Source organism: Dipodomys merriami, unplaced genomic scaffold (assembly GCF_024711535.1).
Source record: "Dipodomys merriami isolate MVZ:Mamm:240054 unplaced genomic scaffold, mDipMer1.0.p SCAF_27, whole genome shotgun sequence".
Taxonomy (NCBI): Eukaryota; Metazoa; Chordata; class Mammalia; order Rodentia; family Heteromyidae; genus Dipodomys; species Dipodomys merriami.
Genome location: NW_027204159.1, coordinates 6,648,443 through 6,671,114, shown reverse-complemented (window position 1 = coordinate 6,671,114; position 22,672 = coordinate 6,648,443). Strand labels below are relative to the sequence as shown.

Below are 22,672 nucleotides of genomic sequence, written 5' to 3'. Positions count from 1 at the left end.
AGGACCCCTTTCCCCAAACAAGCTCCATGGACCTCCTTTACCTTTCCTGTTTTCTGGAACTGAGAAATGTTTTTATTTTTCTATTTATTTTAATTTTTGTTAGTTGTGGGGCTTAAACTCAGAACCTGGGCTCTGTCCTTGAGCTCTTTTGCTCAAGGCTAGTGATATACCATGTTGAATCATGGTGCCACTTCCTGAGAAATGTTTTATAGTAAATTCTAGGTGTTTCCTCACAGGCCTATATATGCAGAAAGTGGGCAGAGCTGAGTTTCAAACTTCCCATCACATCCTGGAAAAGCAAGACAATCAGGAAGCAATTCAAAGCCAATCCTCCAACTCTGAATGGTGCTTAGGGTTTCCAAGGTCTTGAAAGGTTAGCAACAGGCCTGGGCTCTGTCAGCCAAAGAGCTGCTCTCCAGTGAGTGAAAGGTAACAGACATTCCTGCCTTCCCCAAGTCCCCAGAGTCTAGAACTATGGCCCATCATGGTTATCTATTCCAGCTTTTCCTGGCTAATCTTTATAGGACCCAAGGCATGAGACTTCTGACATTCCTGTATGAGGAATTTTCTTTTTCTCTTTGTTGTGAGACTGGGACTTGCACGAACTCAGTCTCTGATGCTTCACTCATTGGCTTGGCCCTCTACCAACTAAGCCACACTTCCAATCCCTAAGCTGAATTCTCTTTACATCACAAGGAAAGAAGACTTAGGGGCACAAGGAGAGAATAGGGACTCAGAAGAGGTGGTTCAGGGTCTAGAGGTCCCTGAAGAGAGGGAAGAACTTCCTAAGTATGGCCTTGGGCATTGGGAACATCCACAGTAACTTGTCTCTGGGCAGGATTGTCAATCTGCTTTTATTTTCCTGGCACAGCTGAGTTTTCTCTATAAACACGGAAAGTGGAGCATTAGCCGAGTCTTGTGCACCTTCTGTAGCTCTGGTGCGCACACTCCAACTTGCTTGTGCTTGAATTTTCAGCCCAATTTCTAGTTCATTATCATTATTATTATTGTTGTTGTTGTTGTTTTATGCTGGTCCCGAGGCTTGAACTCAGGGCCTGGACCATTCCCCTGAACTTTTTTGCTCAAAGCTAGCACTCTACCACTTGAGTCACAGTCCTATTTCTGGCTTTTTTATAGCTTATTGGAGATAAGAGTATCACAGACTTTCCTGTCCAGGCTGACTTCAAACTCTGATCCTCAGATCTCAGCTCCCTGAGTAGCAGCATCACAGGCATAAGCCCCTGGTGCCCTGCCCCATTTCTAATTCTGAGTTAAGGAAAGTTCTTTCAAAATCTCCATATCTACAGATATGTGTCTTCCCCGATGCTGGGCCTGGGTCCATCTGGTGCAAGGTCAGAGGCAGGGACAGGAGCTCCTTGCTGGACATCTTTATGAGTGTCCTGGAAGCCCAGAGGCCTCCAGTGGATGAGGTATACGCCATCCTTTGGCTTTGAGGCTGGTGGCTCTGTAGGAAGAGTGGCATGGCCTTGATGCAGCTTTGGCCCAATGTGGACTGCCAACACGATACAAACTGCCAGCAGGACAAAGGCAGCAATGATAATAGTGAGCAGCGGCAGCCCATCCTCAGGAGGTGGCTCCCAGGCCCCATCTAGCACCTCTGGGAGCTGCTTCTGGGGCTCCTGCTCCAATGAGCCATTCACAGCTTGAGAAGCCTGGAATGGGATAAAAGGCAGAAGGGAAAGGTTGGCAGGGGCATTTATATATAGAGAGAGAGGAAGTACAAAATATAGAGAAAAGGAAACAGAAACAGACAGTTCCAGGGAAAGACAGGAACAGAAGCAGAGACAGAAACAACAAGAGTACATAGAACAAGGCTGGGAAGGTGGCTCAGTGGTAGAGTGCTTGCCTTGCATGAATGGGACCCTGGGTTCGATTCCTCAGCACCACATAAGCAGTAAAAGCCGGAAGTGGTGCTGTGGCTCAAGTGGTAGAGCACTAGCCTTGAGCTGAAGAGCTCAGGGATGGCACCCAGGCCCAGAATTCAGGCCCCACGACTGACAAAAAACAAAAAACAAACAAAAAAAATGGCATACATAGAACAGCAGAGAGTGAAGGATAAGAGCGCAAAAGAGAGAGACAGGGGAGGGAGGGAGAGAGAGAGAGGATGGACACAGAGACAGAAAAAGTCATTGAGAAAGGGGCAAAGAAAGAGGCTTCAGAACAGTTCAGCATAATAGAATTTATCCCGAGTCACCTCCCACTGCCTCTCTTCCTACATCTCCAGCAAAATACCTAAACAGATCCTGTATCCGTCTGAGCCTATGTCCTGGGCTTACTAGAAGGTAGAAAGGGGAGAAGGCTTGGGTCCTTTCCTCCAATTCTCCTGGGGCCTGGAGTAGGGTGGTGCCAGGGTAGATTCCTAGCTGTCCTCTAGCCAGTCCATTTGTCAGGGTTCCTGAGTTGTTTTACAAGAGTTAGAGGTATGTGCTTTCTACTTCTGTCTCCAGCCTGCTACATGTTGAGTGAAAGTGGGAGGATTGCAGTGAAATATATAAGCCATAAAATCACAACCCCAGGGCTGAATGTGGTGGTATATCCCAGTAATCCCAGCTACTCAGGAGGCAGAAATTGAAGGATTGTGATTCAAAGCCAGCCTATATTAAGAAACAAAACCAACAAACAGGTGCAAGAGACCTCATCTCCCTCCCCAGCCACCATCCTGCCACAGACAAGACTGCATTGGCCCCCTCTCTCTAGCCCTGAGCCCTCAGCCTGGGCCTCCCTGTGGTTAGGCCATTGGGGTCCAGGAAAGGGTGTCAGGGCAAACCCATTTCCTTTAGCCACACAGTTATGTTCCATCTCCTATATGTGTCCCTGTGGAAATACTGCCCACTTCCCCTTACAAGGTGGAGCTCTCTGGGCTCTCTGGGAGCTCTCTGAGCCACTGACCCAGGGTTCCCAAGGCAGGGGGCAGGAAAGCAGCTCCGGATGTACAGGGAGAGAAGGGAACTCAGGCCTGGGAAGGCATGGGGCCCCTAGAGGGAGTCAAGCCAACCTGGCAGGAAGGGGTGAGCAAAGAGTCTACCTGGTGCATTGTCCGGGACTTTCACAGGGCTCCTTTGGGACTGGAGGCCAGCTGGGTAAAGCAGTGCTCGCTGCCCAGGCTCCCCTACCCAGAGCTGCCACGTCTGCGGGGCACACGCCCTCTGCATACACCCTCACTGCTCTTTCCCGCGCTCATACTTCCGGGAACATCTGAGCTACCCCGGGCCAGCCCCTAGCTCTGAGAGTACCTTGATCTTCCTCCTTGGCACCTGCCTTCTGAACTTTAAGAGCCTGATCAGCCTGCTCACTGCTCAACCCTTCTCTATCAGACTCCAGCCACCCAGCCAACACTGTTTCCCCCTACTAGATCATACTGACTCCCATCTCTACAGATTTCCTGCCGTCTTTTGATGGTTTGGTTTGGTTTGGGGTTTTAGGTTTTTGTTTTTGTTTGTTTGAGATGTGGTCTCTAGGCAGCCTAGGCTTGTCTCAAACTCACAATCCCCCTGCTTCAGTGGTGGGATTACAGGTATATCCTACTGTACCTGGATTGATCTTTTTATATTTTGTTTTGTTTTGTTTTTGTTTATTGCAGTACTGAGGTTTGAATTCAGGGCCTCTCTGCTTTCAAGGCAGGAACTCCATCACTTGAGCCAAATCCCTAGCCCGTTGTTGTTTTGAGACAGTCTTACTGTTGTTGTAAGGTAAATCATTCCAAAAGCCACATTTTAAAATTTAGAATATTGGAGTCTTTATTATACAGTAACAGGCTGCAGGCTGCCAGTTGTTACAAAGGCCTGCAGCATGCAAATACACATAACCCTGCTAGGAAAGATACTAAAGAGGAAAGAAATAACAAGAACAATACCAATAAGCCAATTCAGCTCCAATGGAGAGCTGAATTGGGACGCCATGAAGACTGGAGGTGAGCCAGGAGACAGGACACAGGATAGATCTCAGATATGCATGGATTCCTGGCTGCTAGGCTGGTCTGGGCCAGGTCGGTACAGGGGGCAGATCCTCAGAAAATTCCCAGTCCTAGGCAGTAACCTATCAGCCAAGTACCTGCCCCTGCCTCCAGGGGGCAGTTACGGAACTTTCTGATCTCACCTAAATCACACCCTACATCTAAACGTCTGATAAAAAGTTATAAGTCCTAGGCATTTATCCAAATGACTACAAAGCAGGCCACACTACAGTCACAAGCACAACCATGTTCATTGCAGCTTTGCTTACCACAGCTAAGATGTGGAATCAACACAGATGCCCCTCAGTGGATGAATGGATCAAGAAAATGTGGTATAAGCCAGGCACCAGTGGCTCACACTTGCAATACTAGTTACTAAGGAGGCTGAGATCTGAAGATCATAGTTCAAAGCCAGCCTGGGCAGGAAAGCCTGTGAGACTCTTATCTCCAATAAACCACCAGAAAACTGGAAGTGGTGCTGTGGCTCAAATGGTAGAGTGCTTGCCTTGAATTGAACAGCTGAGGGACAGTGCCCAGGCCCAGAGTTCAAGCCCCACAGCTGACAAAAAAGAAAGAAGGAAAGAGAACGTGTTATATATACACAGTGGAATTCTATGATTCTATGCTTTCATCAGAAAGAATGACATTGTCCCACTCATAAGGAAATGGAAAGACCTGGGAAAAATTATATTAAGCGAAGTAAGCCATACCCAAGGAAACATAGGTTACATGTTTTCCCTCACTTGTAATAAAATGTGCCTATAAATCTACAAGTAATGGATCATAAAAGGCAAAAAATGACACCTGGATATGATTAAACAGGACCCTAAAAATTCACACAGTGAGACCAAAGGCAGATATTCTTTGGAGAGGATCACAAGAACTCAATTGCTATGTGCATATGATCATATAAAATGATGCTTATCAAAATGAACTCCAAGAAATGGTAACAAGAGGTTTTTTTTAAAAAAAATATATACTTTTTTTTTTTTTTTTTTGCTTTTGTCACTGTTTTTGATTTCTGCACTTTTGTCTTGTATGTAAGTTTGTCTGATTTGGGAAAGGGAAAGGGAAGCACAGAAACAGTGGGACAAAGGATGAACTAATTCAGCAGTGATAGTCGTTAGAAGTTATGTTGGAAATGAACTATACAACTTGGGGGCGGAGGGGGTCAGGATGGAAAAAAAAAAAACAAAAAATGAGGGAAGGGGTGACACTGCTCAAAAAGAAATGTACTCACTACCTGACTTTTGTAACTTTAACCCCTCTGTGCATTACCTTTACAATAATTTTTTTTGGGGGTCAGTCGTGGGGCTTGGAACTCTGGGCCTGGGCGCTGTCCCTCAGCTCTTCAGCTCAAGGAGAGTGCTCTACCGCTTGAGCCACAGCACCAATTCTGGTTTTCTAGTGATATAATGGAGATAAGAGTCTCACGGACTTTCCTGCCCAGGCTGGCTTTGAACCAATATCCTCAGATCTCAGCCTCCTGAGTAGCTAGGATTATAGGCGTGAGCCACTGGCACCCAGCAATTTTATTTTATTCTTTTTTTTTGGGGGGGGTCCGTTCGTGGGGCCTGAACTCTGGGCCTGGGCGCTGTCCCTCAGCTCTTCAGCTCAAGGCGAGCGCTCTACCACTTGAGCTACAGCGCCACTTCCGGTTTTCTGGTGGTTTATTGGAGATAAGAGTCTCACAGTCTCTCCTGCCCGGGCTGGCTTTGAACCACGATCCTCAGATCTCAGCCTCCTGAGTAGCTAGAATTACAGGTGTGAGCCACCAGCGCCCGGCTCTGGCTTTTTTCTTTTTGCTTATGTGGTGCTGAGGAATCGAACCCAGGGCCTCGAGCATGCAAGGCAAGCGCTCTACCACTGAGCCACCTTCCCAGCCCCAGCAATTTTATTTTTTAAGCTGTAGATTGCAGGTACTGATGGAGAACACCCAGCTATTCAGGAGACTAAGATCTGAGGATTGAGGTTCAAAGTTAGATTAGGCAGATAAGCCTCTTCTTTTTCTTTTTTGGTCTGACATTGAGTTTGAATTTGATCCATGACACTTTTACTCATTGGCAAGCACTCTAACCCCAAGACTTTTAGCTCTCATTAGCCAGAGCTGGAGGTATGATCCAAGCTGTTTTAAACCCTGTATTGGTGTGTGCAGGTGCACACACATACACACACACACACACACACACACACACACACACACACACACACACAGACACACACACACACAGAGCTATAGGAATGTGGGAATAAATTAAAATATACTAAAATTGATTTTCGATGTGATGACTGTGCTCATCTAAAGTAGTATGGTCGGAACATACTAGAATGATTGAATTTTGAAGAGGAAAACATCCAAACAGTAGGAACAGAGCTTGACACGGTGTGTCAGAGCCTAAGTAGGTATCTGTGAGGCAGGGAGCAGGCAGAGCCAGCAGCTTAGTTACTGCAAGGAGAATGATCAAATAAGTAAACATACTAAGGACAATGTGAACCAGATTTCAGAAAAAAGCCTTGGAGAAGTGGTGTAACTGGATGTAATGAGTTCACACATTGATGAATGCAAAGCCAAAATGCATGGCCAGGAGATAAAAGAGCAGAGAAAGATTTATTACCTACAGCAGAGGAGAAGACTGGAGTTCTTTCCAAATTGTCAAGAAAAGTCAGCCTTGGGCTGGGAAGGCGGCTCAGTGGTTGAGTGCTTGCCTTCCATGCATGAGGCCCTGGGTTCGATTCCTCAGCACCACATGAGCAAAAAGAAAAAAGCTGGAAGTTGCACTGTGGTTCAAGTGGTAGAGCGCTAGCCTTGAGCTGAAGAGCTGAGGGACAAGCGCCCAGGCCCAGAGTTCAGGCCCCACGACCGGACCCCCCCCCCCCAAAAAAAAAAGAAAAAAAAAGAAAAGTCAGCCTGAGGTTTTTATTTAGGGATCTTATACATATTAATATAGAAAATAATATTAGAAATAAGCACACTCCTAAGTATGTTCAGCTTTCAGGTGAAAAGCCCATTCTAGTGGTGCAGGCCTGTAATCCAATTCTAGCCTTTGAGAGGCTAAGATAGGAAATAGACATTTTGGAACTAGCATGGGTACATAGGAAGTTCCCTGTTTCCATGCCCATACCTTTTTTTTTTTTTCATTAGTTATGTTTAAAATAGGGTGTTAAGGGTCTGGGGAGGTGGCTTGCCTTGCATGCATGAGGCCCTGGGTTTGATTCCTCAGAACCACATAAGCAAAAAGAAAAAAGCCAGAAGTGGTGCTGTGGTTCAAGTGGTAGAGTGCTAGCCTTGAGGGACAGTGCCCAGGCCCAGAGTTCAGGCCCCACGACCGGACCCCCCCCCAAAAAAAAAAAACCCAAAAAATAGGGTGTTAAACTTCTGCCAGGGGACAGTCTCAGACTTCAGGCCACAATCCTTATACTTACAGCCTCCTGTGAAGCTGGGATTACAGGCATGAACCACATTGTTCAAAATTGTTAATTGAGCTGGTAGCTAACACCTGTAATCTCAACTATTCCATCAATCTGAGAACTGACTTTCTAAGCCAGCCTAGGCAGGAAAATCTATTAGACTCTTTTTTTCTATCAGTCATGGAGCCTAAGTGCTGTCCCTGAGCTCTTAACCCTCTACCACTTTGAGCAACAGTGCTACTTCAAGTATTCTTGTGGTTAATTGGAGAGATGAGTTTTAAGGAGAGCCCACTGCTGGTGGTTTGCACCTGTAATCCTAGCTACTCAGGAGACTGAGATTTGATAATTGTGGTTTAAAGCAATCCTGTCAGGAAAGTCCATGAGACTCTGATTTCCAACAAACCCAGAAAACCAGAAGTGGCACAGTGGCTCAAGTGGCTGAAGGACAGCACCCAGGCCCAGAGTTCAAGCCCCACAACCAACAAAAACAAAAAACAATCTCATGGACTTTCCTGCCCGGGCTGCCTTTGAACCACAGTCCTCAGATCTCAGTTTCCTGAGTAGCTAGAATTCCGGGCATGAGCCATCATCACCCAGCTTCTATTACTCTTATCTCCAATTCTATACCAAAGTCCAGAAGTGGAGCTGTGGCTCAAATGGTAGAGCTCTAACCTTAGCCTTGAGCACAAAAACTCAGGAACAGCACTCAGACCCTAAATTCAAGCTCTAGGACTGGAACACACACACACACACACACACACACACACACACACACACACACACACACACACACACACACACACACACACACACACACACACACACAGAGATGCATGTCTTGCTAACATTTTGTCCAGACTGATCTCAAACTGTGATCCTCCTGATTTCTGGTTTTACAGGTGTGAGGTAGCACTCCTGGTATACAGTATATATTTCTGAGCATGCTCAGTTTAAAGTCATAGTGGCACACAATAACACTTCTGGGAATGCACAGTTCAATGTTATAACAAGCCAAATTTATTTCAGGTCACCTTAAAGAGAGAGTAAGAGTGGCTCAGTGACATTGGCCAGTTCTAGACAAGTTTCTCCAAGGAATCTTAGCTAAGAAAAAAAAAAAAAGGAACTCTGCTCTGAAGATACAGTAATACAGGCATTTGCCCCAAAAGGAACTTGCCTGGTTTAGTAGTCAACAGCTATACCTGAGTACCACTGTATACATCTGCCACCTAGATCTCAGTCTGTAGACATCACTTGCTAAATAATAAAGGCTATTGTAGAAATAATTGATTCTAAGGCTACGGCAGGTAAATAAGTACAAGATAAACTTGGAATATTTCTTCCTACTGAAAAATAAAGAAATGTTTAAAGAATGATGGGTCAGAAGGATTCAGAAACAAGTTTGAAGGGCCTCCCTTCAAGGGACAATTTGAGCAACAAAATCCCAAAATATTATATTAGAACTCATTAAGCAAAACATATGATTTATAGAGATATAAATTTAAAAATGAGTACATTGAACATGTGATAAGAAATGGAATATTTGCATAGTTTTTAAGTATATTCCCACAAAACATTCATTGATTACCAAGTGGAAAGCATAATTGTAGAGTGGAAAAAGTGGACTCTTCTGTGCTGCTTGCCAGCCTCCCAAAAGATATGTCCACATATTAAGCCCCAGAACGTGTGAAAATTAGTGTCTTTGGAATAAGAACTTTTGCAGGTGTATTAGGCAAGGACTTTGAGATAAGGGAATCAACTTAGATCATTCAAATGGGCTGCAAATGTCTTTCTTGTTTGTTTGTTATGCTGGTACTGGGATTCAGATCAGGGTCTCAAGCTCTTGCTCAGCTTTTCCTGCTAAAACCTCATGTAATATACTTGAGCCATGCCTCCAGCCTTTTTTTCACTGCTTAATTAGAGATGGAGTCTTGTAGACTTTTTAGACTGGGCTGGTTTGGAACCTTGCTTCTCTGGTATTAGCTGCTGGTCCCTAGCTTTAAGTGTCCTAAGAGACACACAGAGAGGAGGAGGATAGATGAAGTGATGTAGTTAAGATCAAGGAATCCCAAAGAAATCAAACACCACCCCGAAGGTGGAAGAACAAGGAACAAATTCTCCCCTAGAGTCTTCAGAGGGAGAATGGCCCTTCAGTACCTTGGCTTTGACTGCTGGCCTCAAGAGCCATGAAGCAATAAAATGTCTGTCTGTCTGTTTGTCTGTATATATGTATGTATTTTTGCCAGTCATGGGGCTTGAACTCAAGGCCTGGGCACTGTCCCTGAGCTTCTTTTGCTCAAGGCTAACACTCTACCACTTGAGCCACAGGGCCACTTCTGGCTTTTTCTGTGTATGTGGTACTGAGGAATTAAACCAGGGCTTTGTGCATGCTAGGCAAGCACTGTACCACTGAGCCATATTCTCAATTCAAATATCTGTTATTTAAAGCTACTAATCTATTGCCACTTGTTACAATAGCCAGACGATGTGAATATACTGGCCAGTAGCCACTTTTAAACAAACAATCAACATGAACAATCAAAGTCATGCCCATGCCCAGCATCATGGCACAGGGTTGTAATCCAAACATTTGGGAAGGAGTGGAGGCAAGATGACCAAAAGTCTAAGTCCAGTCTGGCAGAAGGAGAGATATTAGAGATTTTGGTCCTCAGTTTTTTTTCTTTTTGTTGGTTGTAGGTTCAAAACAACCAGAACACCACATCAACTCATACACAAAGCTGTTTGAATTCCAGTATGATACACACACACTCTCTCTCACACACACACAAGCAACAAAAATTATACACCATTTGATAGGACACAAGCAGAAGGATACCATATTGCTTCTGTGATATTCCTGCCAAAGAAAAACACCTGAATCTCATCATAAGGACACATCAGACAAACCCAAGTTGAGGTATAATTTATTTTTCTGGTACTCAGAGCCTCATACTCACTCAGCTTGCTTGCTCTCAGCAGGCTCCCTACCAGTTTAGCCAGACCTCCAGCCCATAGATGTTCTATAAAGTAATTAAACTAAAAGTTTTACAAATGTAAAGGTCTTTAAAAGTTAAGAATAGAAAGCTGGGTGCTGACGGCTCACCTGTAATCCTAACTATTCAGAAAGCTGAGATTTGAGGATCACAGCTCAAAGCCGGATTGGGCAGGAAAATCCAGGACACTCTTACAATTAACCAAAAAAAGCCAGAAGTAGAGCTGTGGCTCAAATGCTTGAGTGAAAAAGCTCAGGGACAGCACCCAGGTCCTGAGTTCAAATCCCAGGACTGGCAAAAAAAAAATCTGGGCTAGGGACTGGGAAGGTGGCTCAGTGGTAGAGCGCTTGCCTTGCATGCCTGAGGCCCTGGGTTCAATTCCTCAGCACCACATAAACAAAAAGAAAAAAGCCGGAAGTGGCGCTGTGGCTCCAGTGGTAGAGCGCTAGCCTTGAGCTGAAGAGCTGAGGGACAGCGCCCAGGCCCAGAGTTCAGGCCCCATGACCGGACCAAAAAAAAAAAAAAAAAATCTGGGCTAGAGATGAGGCTCAATAGTAGAGTATCAGTTGAACAAGTGTGAGGCCTTGAGTTCAAACTCCAGTATTATTTCCAAAAAAATCAAACCAAAGCCGGACGCCGGTGGCTCACACTTATAATCCTAGCTACTCAGGAGACTGAGATCTGAGGATCGCAGTTCAAAGCCAGCCCAGGCAAGAAACTTCAAGAGACTCTTATCTCCAATAAACCACTAGAAAACCAGAAGTGGTGCTGTGGCTCAAGTGGTGGAGCACTTGCCTTGAGCTGAAGAGTTCAGGGACAGCGCCCAAGCCCAGAGTTCAAGCCCCACGATTGACAAAAAAACCCAAAACAACAAAAACCAAACCAAACAAACAAAAAACAAAGGTATGATTATGGGTAAGATTCATCTGCTCTTAAGGTTTTTTTGTTTGGCAGTGCTGGAGATTGAACCTATGCTCTTGAATTTTTTGAGTTCACTCTAACAAATATTTGCCACATGACAGTCATTGTGTTTGGTCCTAGGGATATTGGAAAAGTTGCAATGCAAGCCTGCAGTCTGCACAAGAGAGGGTTATGGGAGGTGAGCTAAGTCTAGGATGGAAGCTAACAACTCCCCAATGGAGTGTGGGAAGGCAGAAGGAGAGATACTGGCAAATTTGGTCTTCCATTTTTCTCTGTTTTTATTGGTTGTAGGGCTTAAACTCAGGGCCTGGATGCTGTCCCTGAGCCTCTTTGTGCTCAAGGCTTGAGCTCTACCACTTGAGCCATAGCACCACATCATTTTGATTGGGTAAATGCAGGAAAGAGTCTCAAGGGGACTTTTCTCCCTGGATTGGCTTGGAACCGTGATCTTCAGAGTAGCTAGGATTACAGGCATGAGCCACCACTGCCCAGCAGTTTTTCTCTTTAAAATAATAAAGTCCAGGCCTCCTCAAAGGATGCTTCAAGTTCCATCTGGATTGAGAGCACATAGGAGGGAGAGGAATGTGGAGAATTCAGTCTACAAAGCATGGGTGGTTGGTGGGCGGAGCTTAGGGCTCAATATTGGGTGAAGAGAACCTGGTATAAAAAAGCAGACTGCAGGGGAGAAATCTCCATGTGGTGTGTGGAGGTTCTGGACAGACCCCTGGGAGGGCAAGGTGGGAATGGGGGCAGGCTATTGTCATTAGTCATTATGCATAGGCCCTACAGACCAGAGTAGCTCTGGCTAGGCCACATGGTGGCTGTTGCTCAGCCTCACATCCTCATCTGGGCTGCTTGCTGAGCAGGGCCCCTGGAGCCAGGCCCAATCTGTTTCCTTCTATTCTTTGACAGGAAGCTCCTGGAGAGCCGGCCCCCACCCCACCACCCCGCCCCTGCACTCCCTCTCTTTTCTTCACTATGGACAGAGTCTCCAGTGAGTGCTTGCCTGCTGGCCACATACCCAGCTGATATGGGAACCACTGGGGCCACACAACTGTTCTGGGCAATCCTGGGCTTGCTCCTGCTTCAAGGTAAGGGATGCCTGCCACTTTCCTCTGATTCCTGCTTTTCCATTCTCTCCAGGACACACACCAGGGTTCTGCCTATGGAGGGAAATTCCACAGCCTTTCCATGGAGGATGTTACTTGGATTCAGAAGTGGGTATTGCCATTTGTAAGAAGTCTTCAAGGGTAAATCCTAAAGAAGCTGGGCATTCTCCTCTTAAATGTGGAAAAGGGCTGACTAGAGTGAGACTGAGGCCAGAAAGCTCTTTCTAGGGAATGCACAGCAGGAGAAGCCTGCCGCAGCTCAGTGAGCCTTCCTTCTGGTCTCAGTGTCAGGGTCACTTTGTGGACAGTTCTAGCACAAAATTGTCTACACCTAAGGCTTCATGGGTGTCCTCCTCCTTTTCTTCCTTCTCCTTTTTCTTCTTTGTGCCCTTCCTGTGGTTTGAACTCAGGGCCTGAGCACTGTCACTGGCTTCTTTTGCTCAAGGCTAGCGCTCTACCACTTGAGCCACCGCTCCACTTCTGGTTTGTTAATTGGAGATAGGAGTCTTTTTTCTACCAGGGCTGGCTTTGAACCATGATCCTCAGATCTTACTCTCCTGAATAGTTAGGATTACAGGCCACCAGCACAGGGTTTTGTTTTTTGTTTTGTTTTTTTACATTTTCTTCTTCATCTTTTTTTGTTGGTCATGGGGCTTGAACTCTGGGCCTGGGCACTGTCCCTGAGCTCTTCAGCTCAAGGCTAGTGCTCTACCACTTGAGCCACAATACTTTTTTTTCCCCCTTCTTTCTTCTAATCAGTTTACAACCTGGGAATGCCAAATGCTGACTTTAAGCTCTAATCATAGCAAGAAGGCCTCAGGTCAGAGACAATTATTCACCAAGGAGGATGTGCATGGCATTGGGGACTAGATGACACAGAGTCCCTCTCCTCCTGGAGATGGCACAGAGGCAATACCTCTCACACAGGCCTGTAAGTCCTGAAGCAGCTTATAAGGATCCATTTTCTCATGGCTGCTGGGAGCCATGAGAAAGACTAGGACACTGACTCACAGGGCAGCAACTTCCCCTTAGTCACCCTTCCCCCCTCCCTCTCCCACCCCAAACTTAATCCTCTGTGGAGATTTATAAGGCTTGTTCTAAACAGCAAAATCCCCAACATACCTGGATGGGGAAGGTTGACGGCCCTGCTTGGTGGTATGGTACCAGAGTACCAGAATATACTCTGCCTTCTGGAGACATCAAACATTTCTCTGAAAACCCATGGGCTGAGAGTAAACCCTGATAGGTTCTCCTCTCTCAGGAGACAGATTTGAGCTGGGGCTGGTAAACCAGGTGAAATTGCAGTGGGGAACTTGCCAGTTGTTTTCACAGGTCCAGACCTTTCCTGGCTTCATAGCCATTGTGCAGACCCAGGTGTGGGCCAGGGCTTCCAAATGTCTGAACTCATTCTACCTAACCTTATCACCTGGAGTCTCTCCCTATCTTTCTCTTGTTTTTTGGCAGATTGGAACTCAGGGTCTTGCTTTTACTAGGTAGACACTCTACTCTCTCTGTCTCCTAACTTCTCAACTCTAGAGCTCAGATCACTTACTAAAGCTTTGTTTTTGATGGACTGAGGGCTCCTTTTGAGCATATTCATGCCTGCAAAGAGGCTTGAGTATGCATAGAGACAGAGTGGACTTCAGACCTAGAGGATATGAAAGAATCTGTAAATTGAAATGTCTGGGACTGACTGAGCATGGACTGACTGTGTCAGGCACTGTATTATTAGGTGCTTTATATCCATTTTCTATTCCTCACAATAATTTATAGGATATAGTATCATTTGCTTGTTTTTGGTGCTGGTGACAGCGACCCAGCAACCAGGGCTTTGAGTACGCTAAGAACATATTCTAGCACAGGGTTACATCCCAAGCCCCTCCCTTGCAATTTTTTATTTTTATTTTTTATTTTTTTTGTGATTATCCTGGGGCTTAATCCCAGGGCTGTGTCCTGTTCCTGTGCTTTTTTCTTTTTCTTCTTCTTTTTTTCCTTCTCAAGGCTGGTGCTCTATCACTTGAGCCACAGATCCCGTGCTGGCTTTTTGCTGGTTAATTGGAGATGAGTGTCTCACAGACTTTCTTACCTCGGCTGACCACAAACCATGATCCTCAGACTTCAGACTCCTGAGTAGCTAGGAATACAGGCATGAGCCACTGGCTCTTGGCTTTTCCTTTGCATTTTTTTTTTTTTTTTTTTTTTTTTTTTTGGTCGGTCGTGGGGCTTGAACTCTGGGCCTGGGCGTTGTCCCTCAGCTCTTCAGCTCAAGGCAAGCGCTCTACCACTTGAGCTACAGCGCCACTTCCGGTTTTCTGGTGGTTTATTGGAGATAGGAGTCTCACGGTCTTTCTTGCCCGGGCTGGCTTTGAACCGCGATCCTCAGATCTCAGCCTCCTGAGTAGCTAGGATTACAGGCGTGAGCCACCAGCGCCCGGCTTCCTTTGCATTTTAATGAAGAGAAAACTGAAGCTCAAGTCAGACAGTGAATGACAGTAAGAACTTGAATCCAAGCCAACCAAGACTGTATAACATGGTTTGAGAGATATACCGATCTATGCTACTAAGGAAAACTGGGGCATAGATGTAAACATGCAGGAAGGAAATGAAGCAGGTAGGGGTCTGAGAGTGGAGACCAGGAAAATCAGAAACCTATATACCCAGAGTTCTTTAGGTGTCTGCATACCCAATAATTAGAAACCCCAGCCCCACAAAAAAACATGTTCCCTAAGTCCCTCCCCTACTCACAAGGAATTGTTACAGGTAAGAAAGTAGGAGAGGAGAGGGTAGCAGAGATATAAAGAGAGCAGGTCATTGAGACTTGGTGCTTGTGACTTTGGAACTCCTTCCAAACTTCTAGATTGTTTTCTTTTTCAGGCCTTACAGAACTCAGACAGTACATAAGGTATGCTTGATCAGTAACTGATAGTTTCAAGAAAGCCTTGAATTGGAAGGATTCATTTCTCAGCTAAAAGGGGTCCTTTTTAGGTTGGGTTTCTTATAAATTTTAATTCTTCTCTGGCCACTCCACTCACAAGGGAATGTAGCTACCAGATCTTGACCTGGAAAAGCATGGCCCAGGGTTTGGAAAGCCTGGGCTTGAAAACAATTCATTTTACACTATACAAGTGATAGCCTTATGGAAGAAGGTAATGGCTTGAGGAAAATAAACAAGCAGAGCAGGCTGCCACAGGGTGAGGCAGGTCCCTGGCATCCAGCCAACTCTGGCCTCCCAGGTCTGGGCTCCATATTTCTCTGATGATGAGAGGCCAAGTGAGCAGCAAGGCCAGACCCTGGGGTGGCTGTCCCAGCCCGAACGGAGGGACGGGAACCCAGCTGGGCGGTTCCACTTCCCCACGTTGTTTTCCTTTCACATTGTTCACAGGTTTCAAGAATGATTTCATTGTGGAAAGCGGGCAAACACAACCTGACCTTTCAGGGCCCACACACACATAGCTCATAGAACATCTGCAGAGACCCACAGAAATACACATGTCCATAGAGAGCAGCGAATGAGTAACTAGGGACTAGTAACTAACTCCTCTCTAGCTTTGACCGGTAATGAACATCTTGGAAATCACACCTGCTTGTGAGAATAAAATGGTCCTCCTCCTAGAACCTTTATTCTTCTGCTGCTTATACTTCTGATCTTGCTTCCTGGGCAGACCTCTGGCTGGGGGGAAGGCAGAGAGAACCCCAATATAAACCCCATTTTATTCACCTTCTCATATTTCTCTTCTCTTTCCCTTGGTGCAGGGCAAGGGACAATCTTCACAGAAAAAACAATGGGCCATGCCTAGAGATCTAGAGTACTGGGTCCTTGTCCACATACAGTAGCTTATTGCTTCTCTGTCTTTAGATATGTCACTAATTAAAAAATAACCTTTGGGTCTGGGAAGGTGGCTCGGTGGTAGAGTGCTTGCCTTGCATGCATGTGGTCCTGGGTTCGATTCCTCAGCACCATATAAGCAGAAACAGCTGGAAGTGGCGCTGTGGCTCAAGTGGTAGAGTGCTAGCCTTGAGCTGAAGAGCTGAGGGACAGTGCCCAGACCCAGAGTTCAGGCTCCACGACCGACCAAAAATAAATAAAATAAAACATAAAATACCCTTCCTTTGACCTTGTGTCAGGTTGCCTTAACTTCCAAGGAGGACTGAAGAGAGAAGAAAGTCTTCTGGGACTTTGAATCATATGGTGATTGTGATGATACAACCAAGTCCCAGTCTCAGAGGAAGCAGCAGTATAAGCTAGTGTCCACATCCCTTAGCTCTCTGCCAAGTGTCTCCCTTCTGCCATGGGAGGCCTTGGATGGCCTGGAGACTTACTAAGCTTAGTATTTGTGTTTTGTTTTGTCTTGCAGGTCACAACTCCCAACTTACACCAACCCAGACCTCTCAAGGTAAGATGAATGTAAAGGGCCCACTCCAACATTTGGGCCTAGGAATTTAGATGTGAGAAGAGGGAGCTCTGAGCCAGTTTTGCAGTGATTGCAAGTGGCTGGGACTGGGGCAAGAGCTCTCAGAGGCCCAGTCAGCTTGGCCTAAGTCTAATGTGCCTTTAGGAGAAGAGGGATTAGCCCGGCCAGTGGCTCACGCCTATAACCCTTGTTACTGAGGAAGCTGAGATTTGAGGATTGTGGTTCGAAGCCAGCAGGGCAGAAAAGTCAATGAGACTCATCTCCAATTAATTACAGAAAAATCCAGAAGTGTAGCTGTGGTTCAAAGTGGTAGAGCACTAGTCTTGAACAAAAGAGCTTAGGGACAGTACCAAGGCCCTGAGTTCAAGCTACACAATCAACAAAGAAAAAAGGAGGAAAGAGATTAATGGTTGAGATAGAGGAAAGTATGGAATAAGAGCAGAAAATACCAAATATGAAGAATAAAGAAGAGTCAGAAGCCAGGCACCGGTGGCTCATGCCTGTAATCCTAGCTACTCAGGAGGCTGAGATCTGAGGATCACCATTCAAAGCCAGCCCAGGCAGGAAAGTTAGTGAGACTCTTATCTCCAATTAACTACTAGAAAACCAGAAGTGGTGCTGTGGCTCAAGTGGTAGAGCGCTTGCCTTTAGCTGAAGAGCTTAGAGACAGTGTCCAGGCCCAGAGTTCAAGACCCATAACCAACAAAAAACAACCACCACAAAAAAGAGTCAGAGCAATAGGAAGTAGAACCTCAGCTACTGATCATTTGTTACAGGAGTCTTCAACAGTCGCAGACTGACCATAGAGGCAACTTTGCCTAACACAGGTGAGTGATTACGGCTACCCAGATGCTAGCCTCCTACCTCCCACATCCCAACCTCCAGCCATTCAGACCTGCTTGGATCCCAGAGATTCTTAGGTGGGTAAGGGAGTGTGACATCACCTCATCATCTGCCTCTGTTCTTGTAGGAAACCAATCTTCTTCAGAACCTGGTAGCCCAAAGATTCTGTCCAGTACCAGTGCCCCAGGTACTCTGCCAAACGGCACCCAGGGAAAGTACTGGGGTGCAGAGGAGCTAGACAGTTTTGCTCTACAGAATTTAGACATACAGGAAAAGAGACAAGCAATCAAGCCTCACACTGGCAATTCCAAAGCAGGGGGACAAGTTCTGGGGGAGGGAAGGTATGAGGAACAGAAGATACTGAGGGGCCCAGGTAAATATCAGCTACTTTATATTTGGGGTCCAAAGGGAGTAGCCTCAGGAGTTGAGCCCAAAGAGGAATTAAGCCAACAAGTGAAGATTGTGAAGACTGGGTGAAGAGTGGGAAGATATATTCTGGGCAAAACAAACTGCAAAGACAAAAAGGTCCAGAGATGAACCAGAGAAATCGTCCCTTTCAGAATGAAAGCGGTAAAGGATTTGGGCTTAACAAGCCCTTTGTGCACTTGTGCTGGCTTTCGGCCCTGACCAGGCCACACATGCTTCCTAATCCACAGGCGTTCCACAGGAGGCCTCACGGAGCTCCCCAGTGTCCCCTAAGCCTGTAGTGCTGAGGTCAAGCACTGTGGATGGTCATTCCCCGTCTTTGCTGGGCCTGACTCAGCCTCAGACACAGAAGCTCACATCAGGACTTGGTGAGCACCGAGGGTTGATGGAGCAGAGGTGACCCTGGGATTTTGTCTGGGTGGATTCTCTTCAGGAGGCTCTGGAGCTGGGGGCAGGAGAATGGGGTGCTCTTGAGGCCAGGAGCCCACATCAGTGGCTGGTTGAAAAATAGAAGTTTGAAGAGGAGTAGAAACAGGAAGTTGAGTGTGGTTACGGTGAAGGTAAAACATATTTGGGCTTGGGACTGAATGGCATAAATTGCAAGGGGAGGGAAAGGAAACTCCCAAACTGAAGGGGAAGAGAGGCTGGGAAGGGTTAGGCCCTTCTCGGAGCAGGCTGGAGAAGGGTGGGTGGCCTACATCTTTGCCATTTACTTCAGGTGCAGACACAGGGACCCCACACAGCAGCAGCAGCACAAACGGAGGTATGGCCTGTGACCTTTTTTCCAAAGCTCCTCAAGAGCTATAGCTCTTAGAGTTTTCATAAGCCTGGACTGATTTGGGAGGGAGGTGATTAGGGAGAGAAAAATGGAGAAGCTATCATATCAGGTCTAAAGTACAGTGAATTGAGCAAGGGAAGGAGAGGGGTACATACTACTTTTTAAAAGAGGCATAAATGTGTACCCCTTAACTGGATTCCTTAACTGGAATCGTCCTGACTTGTTGAATAAGGACCAATGATAAGCATCTGGTATCTTCTTTTCTGCGCTCTTAGCCATTGGCCAAACAGAAATTACTCTACTCTGACCAGTCTGGCTTCCTAAATCGGCAGCATAAATCCCTTTACTCTGGGTCTCAAGGGATGTTGGAAAACATCTAGAGCCTTCTGAAGGCCTCTAGAATCAGGAATATGAGAAATCAATGGTATTGGTTACATCTCCAGTTATGACCTCTGTCCTCATGGGATCTAGTCACTGTGGCAGAGTTGCAAGTTTTTTCTTTTAATTTTTTAAATAGATTGTGAGGTCTCTGTAGTCTTACCTGGAGTCGGGGTGGAGTGGGAAGCAGGAAGGAAGCTAGCTGTCTCTAGTAGGCCATGCTGATCTACTTCACTGGTATGCTGAACTCCATCCTATTTCAGAAACATCTCAAAATGCTACTCCCAGTTCAATCACCATGAGCCTGAGGACAAGGGGAAATTTGACCATTGTGCCCAGCCCCACTTCAGAGACAGTGCTCACTGTGGCTGCCTTTGGTGAGTGAAGAAGGGAAGGGTGGGATGTGGAAAGGATTCCACTTTAGGGAGTGATTTGGAGTCTGGGTTTAGGAGCACAAGTTTGAATTTCAATCATTTGTTCCAAGGATGGTTTGATAAGCAAGGCCCTAATTGAAGAAAGGCTCAATTGGTTTATCAGCCATCTTTTCTTGACCAAATTGGGCTCTGTGGATGCCTCTGGGCTGAGCAGCTTACTCTGCCTACAGAAAGCAGGCTGATAGCTTCTTTGTTATGTAGAGAAGTGGAATCCATTTTGCTCTCAGAGCCTGTCTATATTATACTTTGCTTTATGCTTTTTTTCTCTTTCCTTCTTTTCTTTCTTTCCCTCTTTCTTTCTTTCCTTTCCTTTCTTTCTTTCTTTCCCTCTCTTTTTCTTTCTTTCTTTGTGTGTGTGTTAGTACTGGCTCTTGAACTCAGGGCCATGCACTCTCAGTTGACTTTTTCCACTCAAGCTTTTCTTTGTTTCTAGCTTTTCACTAGTCAATTGGAGATAAGAGCATCTTAAATTTTTCTGCTCAAACTAGCTTCGAACCTCAGTTCTCAGATCTCAGTTTCCAAAGTAGCTAGGATTATAGGCATAAGCCACTGGATTATTCAACTAGGTTACGGTAGGATATTGGACTCTAAATGCTCTCTCCTCTACCTCCTCTTCACTTCATTCTTCTCCCAATTCAGGTGTCATCAGCTTCATTGTCATCCTGGTGGTTGTGGTGATTGTCCTAGTTGGTGTGGTCAGTCTCAGGTTTAAGTGCCGGAAGAATAAGGAGTCTGAAGGTACTTGTGTCTACCTGCTGTGCTGCTTTTCCTCTCCTTCCCTTGTGCTGAGGGACTTGGTGCTAGAGGCCAAGGCTGATACTCAGCTTGGGCTGAGGGAAGAAACAGCACAAAAGAACCATTTGATGACTTAAGAGAATCCCCATTGCTGGGCACCAGTGGCTCACGCCTGTAATCCTAGCTATTCAGGAGGCTGAGATCTGAGGATCATGGTTCAAAGCCAGCCTGAGCAGGAAAGACCGTGAGACTCCTACCTCCTATAAACCACTAGAAAAACCAGAAGTGGCGCTGTGGCTCAAGCGGTAGAGCACTCACCTTGAGCTGAAGAGCTGAGGGACAGCGCCCAGGCCCAGAGTTCAAGCCCCATGACTGACAAAAAATAAAAAGAGAATCCCCATGAGGGGAAAGTGGGCTTCTGAGTTCCAGCATGTGGCCATAGTACAGCTGTGCCTTTGTGTTTTACAGATCCTCAAAAACCAGGAAACTCAGGGGTATCTGAAAGGTAAGACTATCAAAAGAACAAGAAAGAAATCTATATGACTTCAATTCCTGTAGTACAAGAGGAAAACGCTTCATATCCTCTACGTGTGTAGAGGACATAACACACAAAAGATCCCCCCACAGATACACACCACACACACACACACACACACGCACACGCACACACACACACACACTACAACAATCCTGAATACCTACCACATGACCATGTACCATGTGCAGTACTATCTTGAGCTCATATAGCATGTGACTTCATTTTAAGAAAGTTTATAACCTGGTCAAGACCAAGCAAGCAATAGGTAGCAAAATTAAAGTTTCAATATGTCTTTGTGTTTCAAAACACTTTGGTCCATTCCCTTGGTAGAGATTGTGTGTGTGTGGGGTGTGTGTGTGTGTGTGTGTGTGTGTGTGTGTGTGTGTGTGTGTGTGTGTGTGTGTGTGTGTGTGTATGTGTGTGTGTGTATTAGTGGGGATTTAACTCAGAGCCTTGCACTTGTTAGGCAGGCTTTCTACCACGAGCCATTCTATCAGCCTCTACAATGCATGTTTTTGAAACGAAAAAAAAGTTTGAAGCATCAGCCTCCACAGTCCTGTGATTCTTTTTTTTTTTGGGGGGGGGAGTGGGGGTCCAATCATAGGGCCTGAACTCTGAGCCTGGGCCACAGCACCACTTCCAGCTTTTTTCTTATGTGGTGCTGAGGAATCGAACCCAGGGTCTCAGGCATGCAAGGCAAGCACTCTACCACTGAGCCACCTTCCCAGTCCCCAGTCCAGTGATTCTTTACTCCCTTGTCTCCTCCGGTCTGTAACCTCCACTCCTTTCCCACCTAGCTGTTCCACAGCCAACGGTGAGAAAGACAGCATCACTCTCATCTCCGTGAAAAACATCAACATGAATAACAGCAAAGGCTGCCTCTCAGCAGAGAAGGTGCATTTTTTTCTTTCCTAAATTCATTTGCCCAGCTCCTGCTCCTACTTAGTTCCCTATCCTGTTTCTCCAAAGAAGTTAACCCTTCCTTACTATGTATTTATTTATAGGTTCTTTAAAAGTGACTGTGGGTCTTGGCGAGTCCAAGGATGTTGCAGCTGTTCCAAGACAAAGAAAGAAGAGGTGACATTGGTAGAGGCAACAAACCACATAGAAATTATTTTGTGTCATGTCTGCTCCCCGTTCTAAAGGATCCTGGAGCTCCTCTAGATTTGGGAGTAAGCTACCCATATAGAGACTCCTGCTCATGTGGAAGCCACTCTAGAAATCTGACCTCAGAACCACAGAAATGAGTTGATACAGCAAGAGCAAGGAAGATGATGAGATGGACTGACCCTTTCTACTTGCATTAAAATTATGTTCTGGCCTGCAGCCTAATTTCTTTTAAGATCAATATGATTACCATAGCCTGCCTGTCTGTCTGCCTTTTCTTTCTGTTTTTCCTCCCTTTCCCTTTCCTTCTTTCCCTCCCTTCTTCCTTCCTTCCTTCCTTCCTTCCTTCTTTTTTTTCTTCCTTTCTTGAGACAAGGTCTATGTAGCCTCAGCTCACCTGGAACTCGTGTGTAGCCCAGACTGACCTTGAATTTGAAACTCTCCTGCCTCAGCCTCTAGCATGCAGAGAAGGATTACAGACATTTGCCATCTTGCCTAGAGCCATGAAGTATTCCCTCAAAATCATTGGAGCAGCTTTGGGGCTTCTTTCCCAAGCCAGCATGGATGTATGAAACATCCTGTGGATAGCTCTCAAAGTAACTTGTGAGGTAGTGGAGACT

At 45.9% G+C, this 22,672-nt stretch overlaps 2 protein-coding genes across 5 annotated transcripts; one reads left to right on the top strand and one right to left on the bottom strand.

Moving 5' to 3' along the window:
* Nucleotides 1-848: 848 nt before the first annotated feature.
* On the bottom strand, nt 849-3,129 carry Smim33 (small integral membrane protein 33). The gene is made up of 2 exons (XM_070035988.1): nt 3,047-3,129; nt 849-1,673 (listed from the first exon to the last, which is right to left on the bottom strand). The coding sequence occupies exons 1-2, from the start codon at nt 3,053-3,055 to the stop codon at nt 1,302-1,304; spliced, it is 381 nt and encodes a 126-aa protein (XP_069892089.1). The 5' UTR covers nt 3,056-3,129; the 3' UTR covers nt 849-1,301.
* Nucleotides 3,130-12,262: 9,133 nt separating this feature from the next.
* On the top strand, nt 12,263-22,266 carry Ecscr (endothelial cell surface expressed chemotaxis and apoptosis regulator). 4 transcript variants are annotated; one of them, XM_070036139.1, is made up of 11 exons: nt 12,263-12,383; nt 16,757-16,795; nt 17,590-17,640; nt 17,784-17,843; nt 18,313-18,450; nt 18,801-18,845; nt 19,502-19,615; nt 20,312-20,410; nt 20,876-20,912; nt 21,743-21,839; nt 21,950-22,266. In XM_070036139.1, exons 1-11 carry the CDS (start codon nt 12,323-12,325, stop codon nt 21,956-21,958), a joined length of 750 nt encoding a protein of 249 aa, XP_069892240.1. In that variant the 5' UTR covers nt 12,263-12,322; the 3' UTR covers nt 21,959-22,266. The 4 variants fall into 4 exon arrangements, with proteins under 4 accessions (XP_069892240.1, XP_069892241.1, XP_069892242.1 ...); XM_070036140.1 differs by lacking the exon at nt 17,784-17,843; XM_070036141.1 differs by lacking the exon at nt 20,312-20,410.
* Nucleotides 22,267-22,672: the final 406 nt, after the last annotated feature.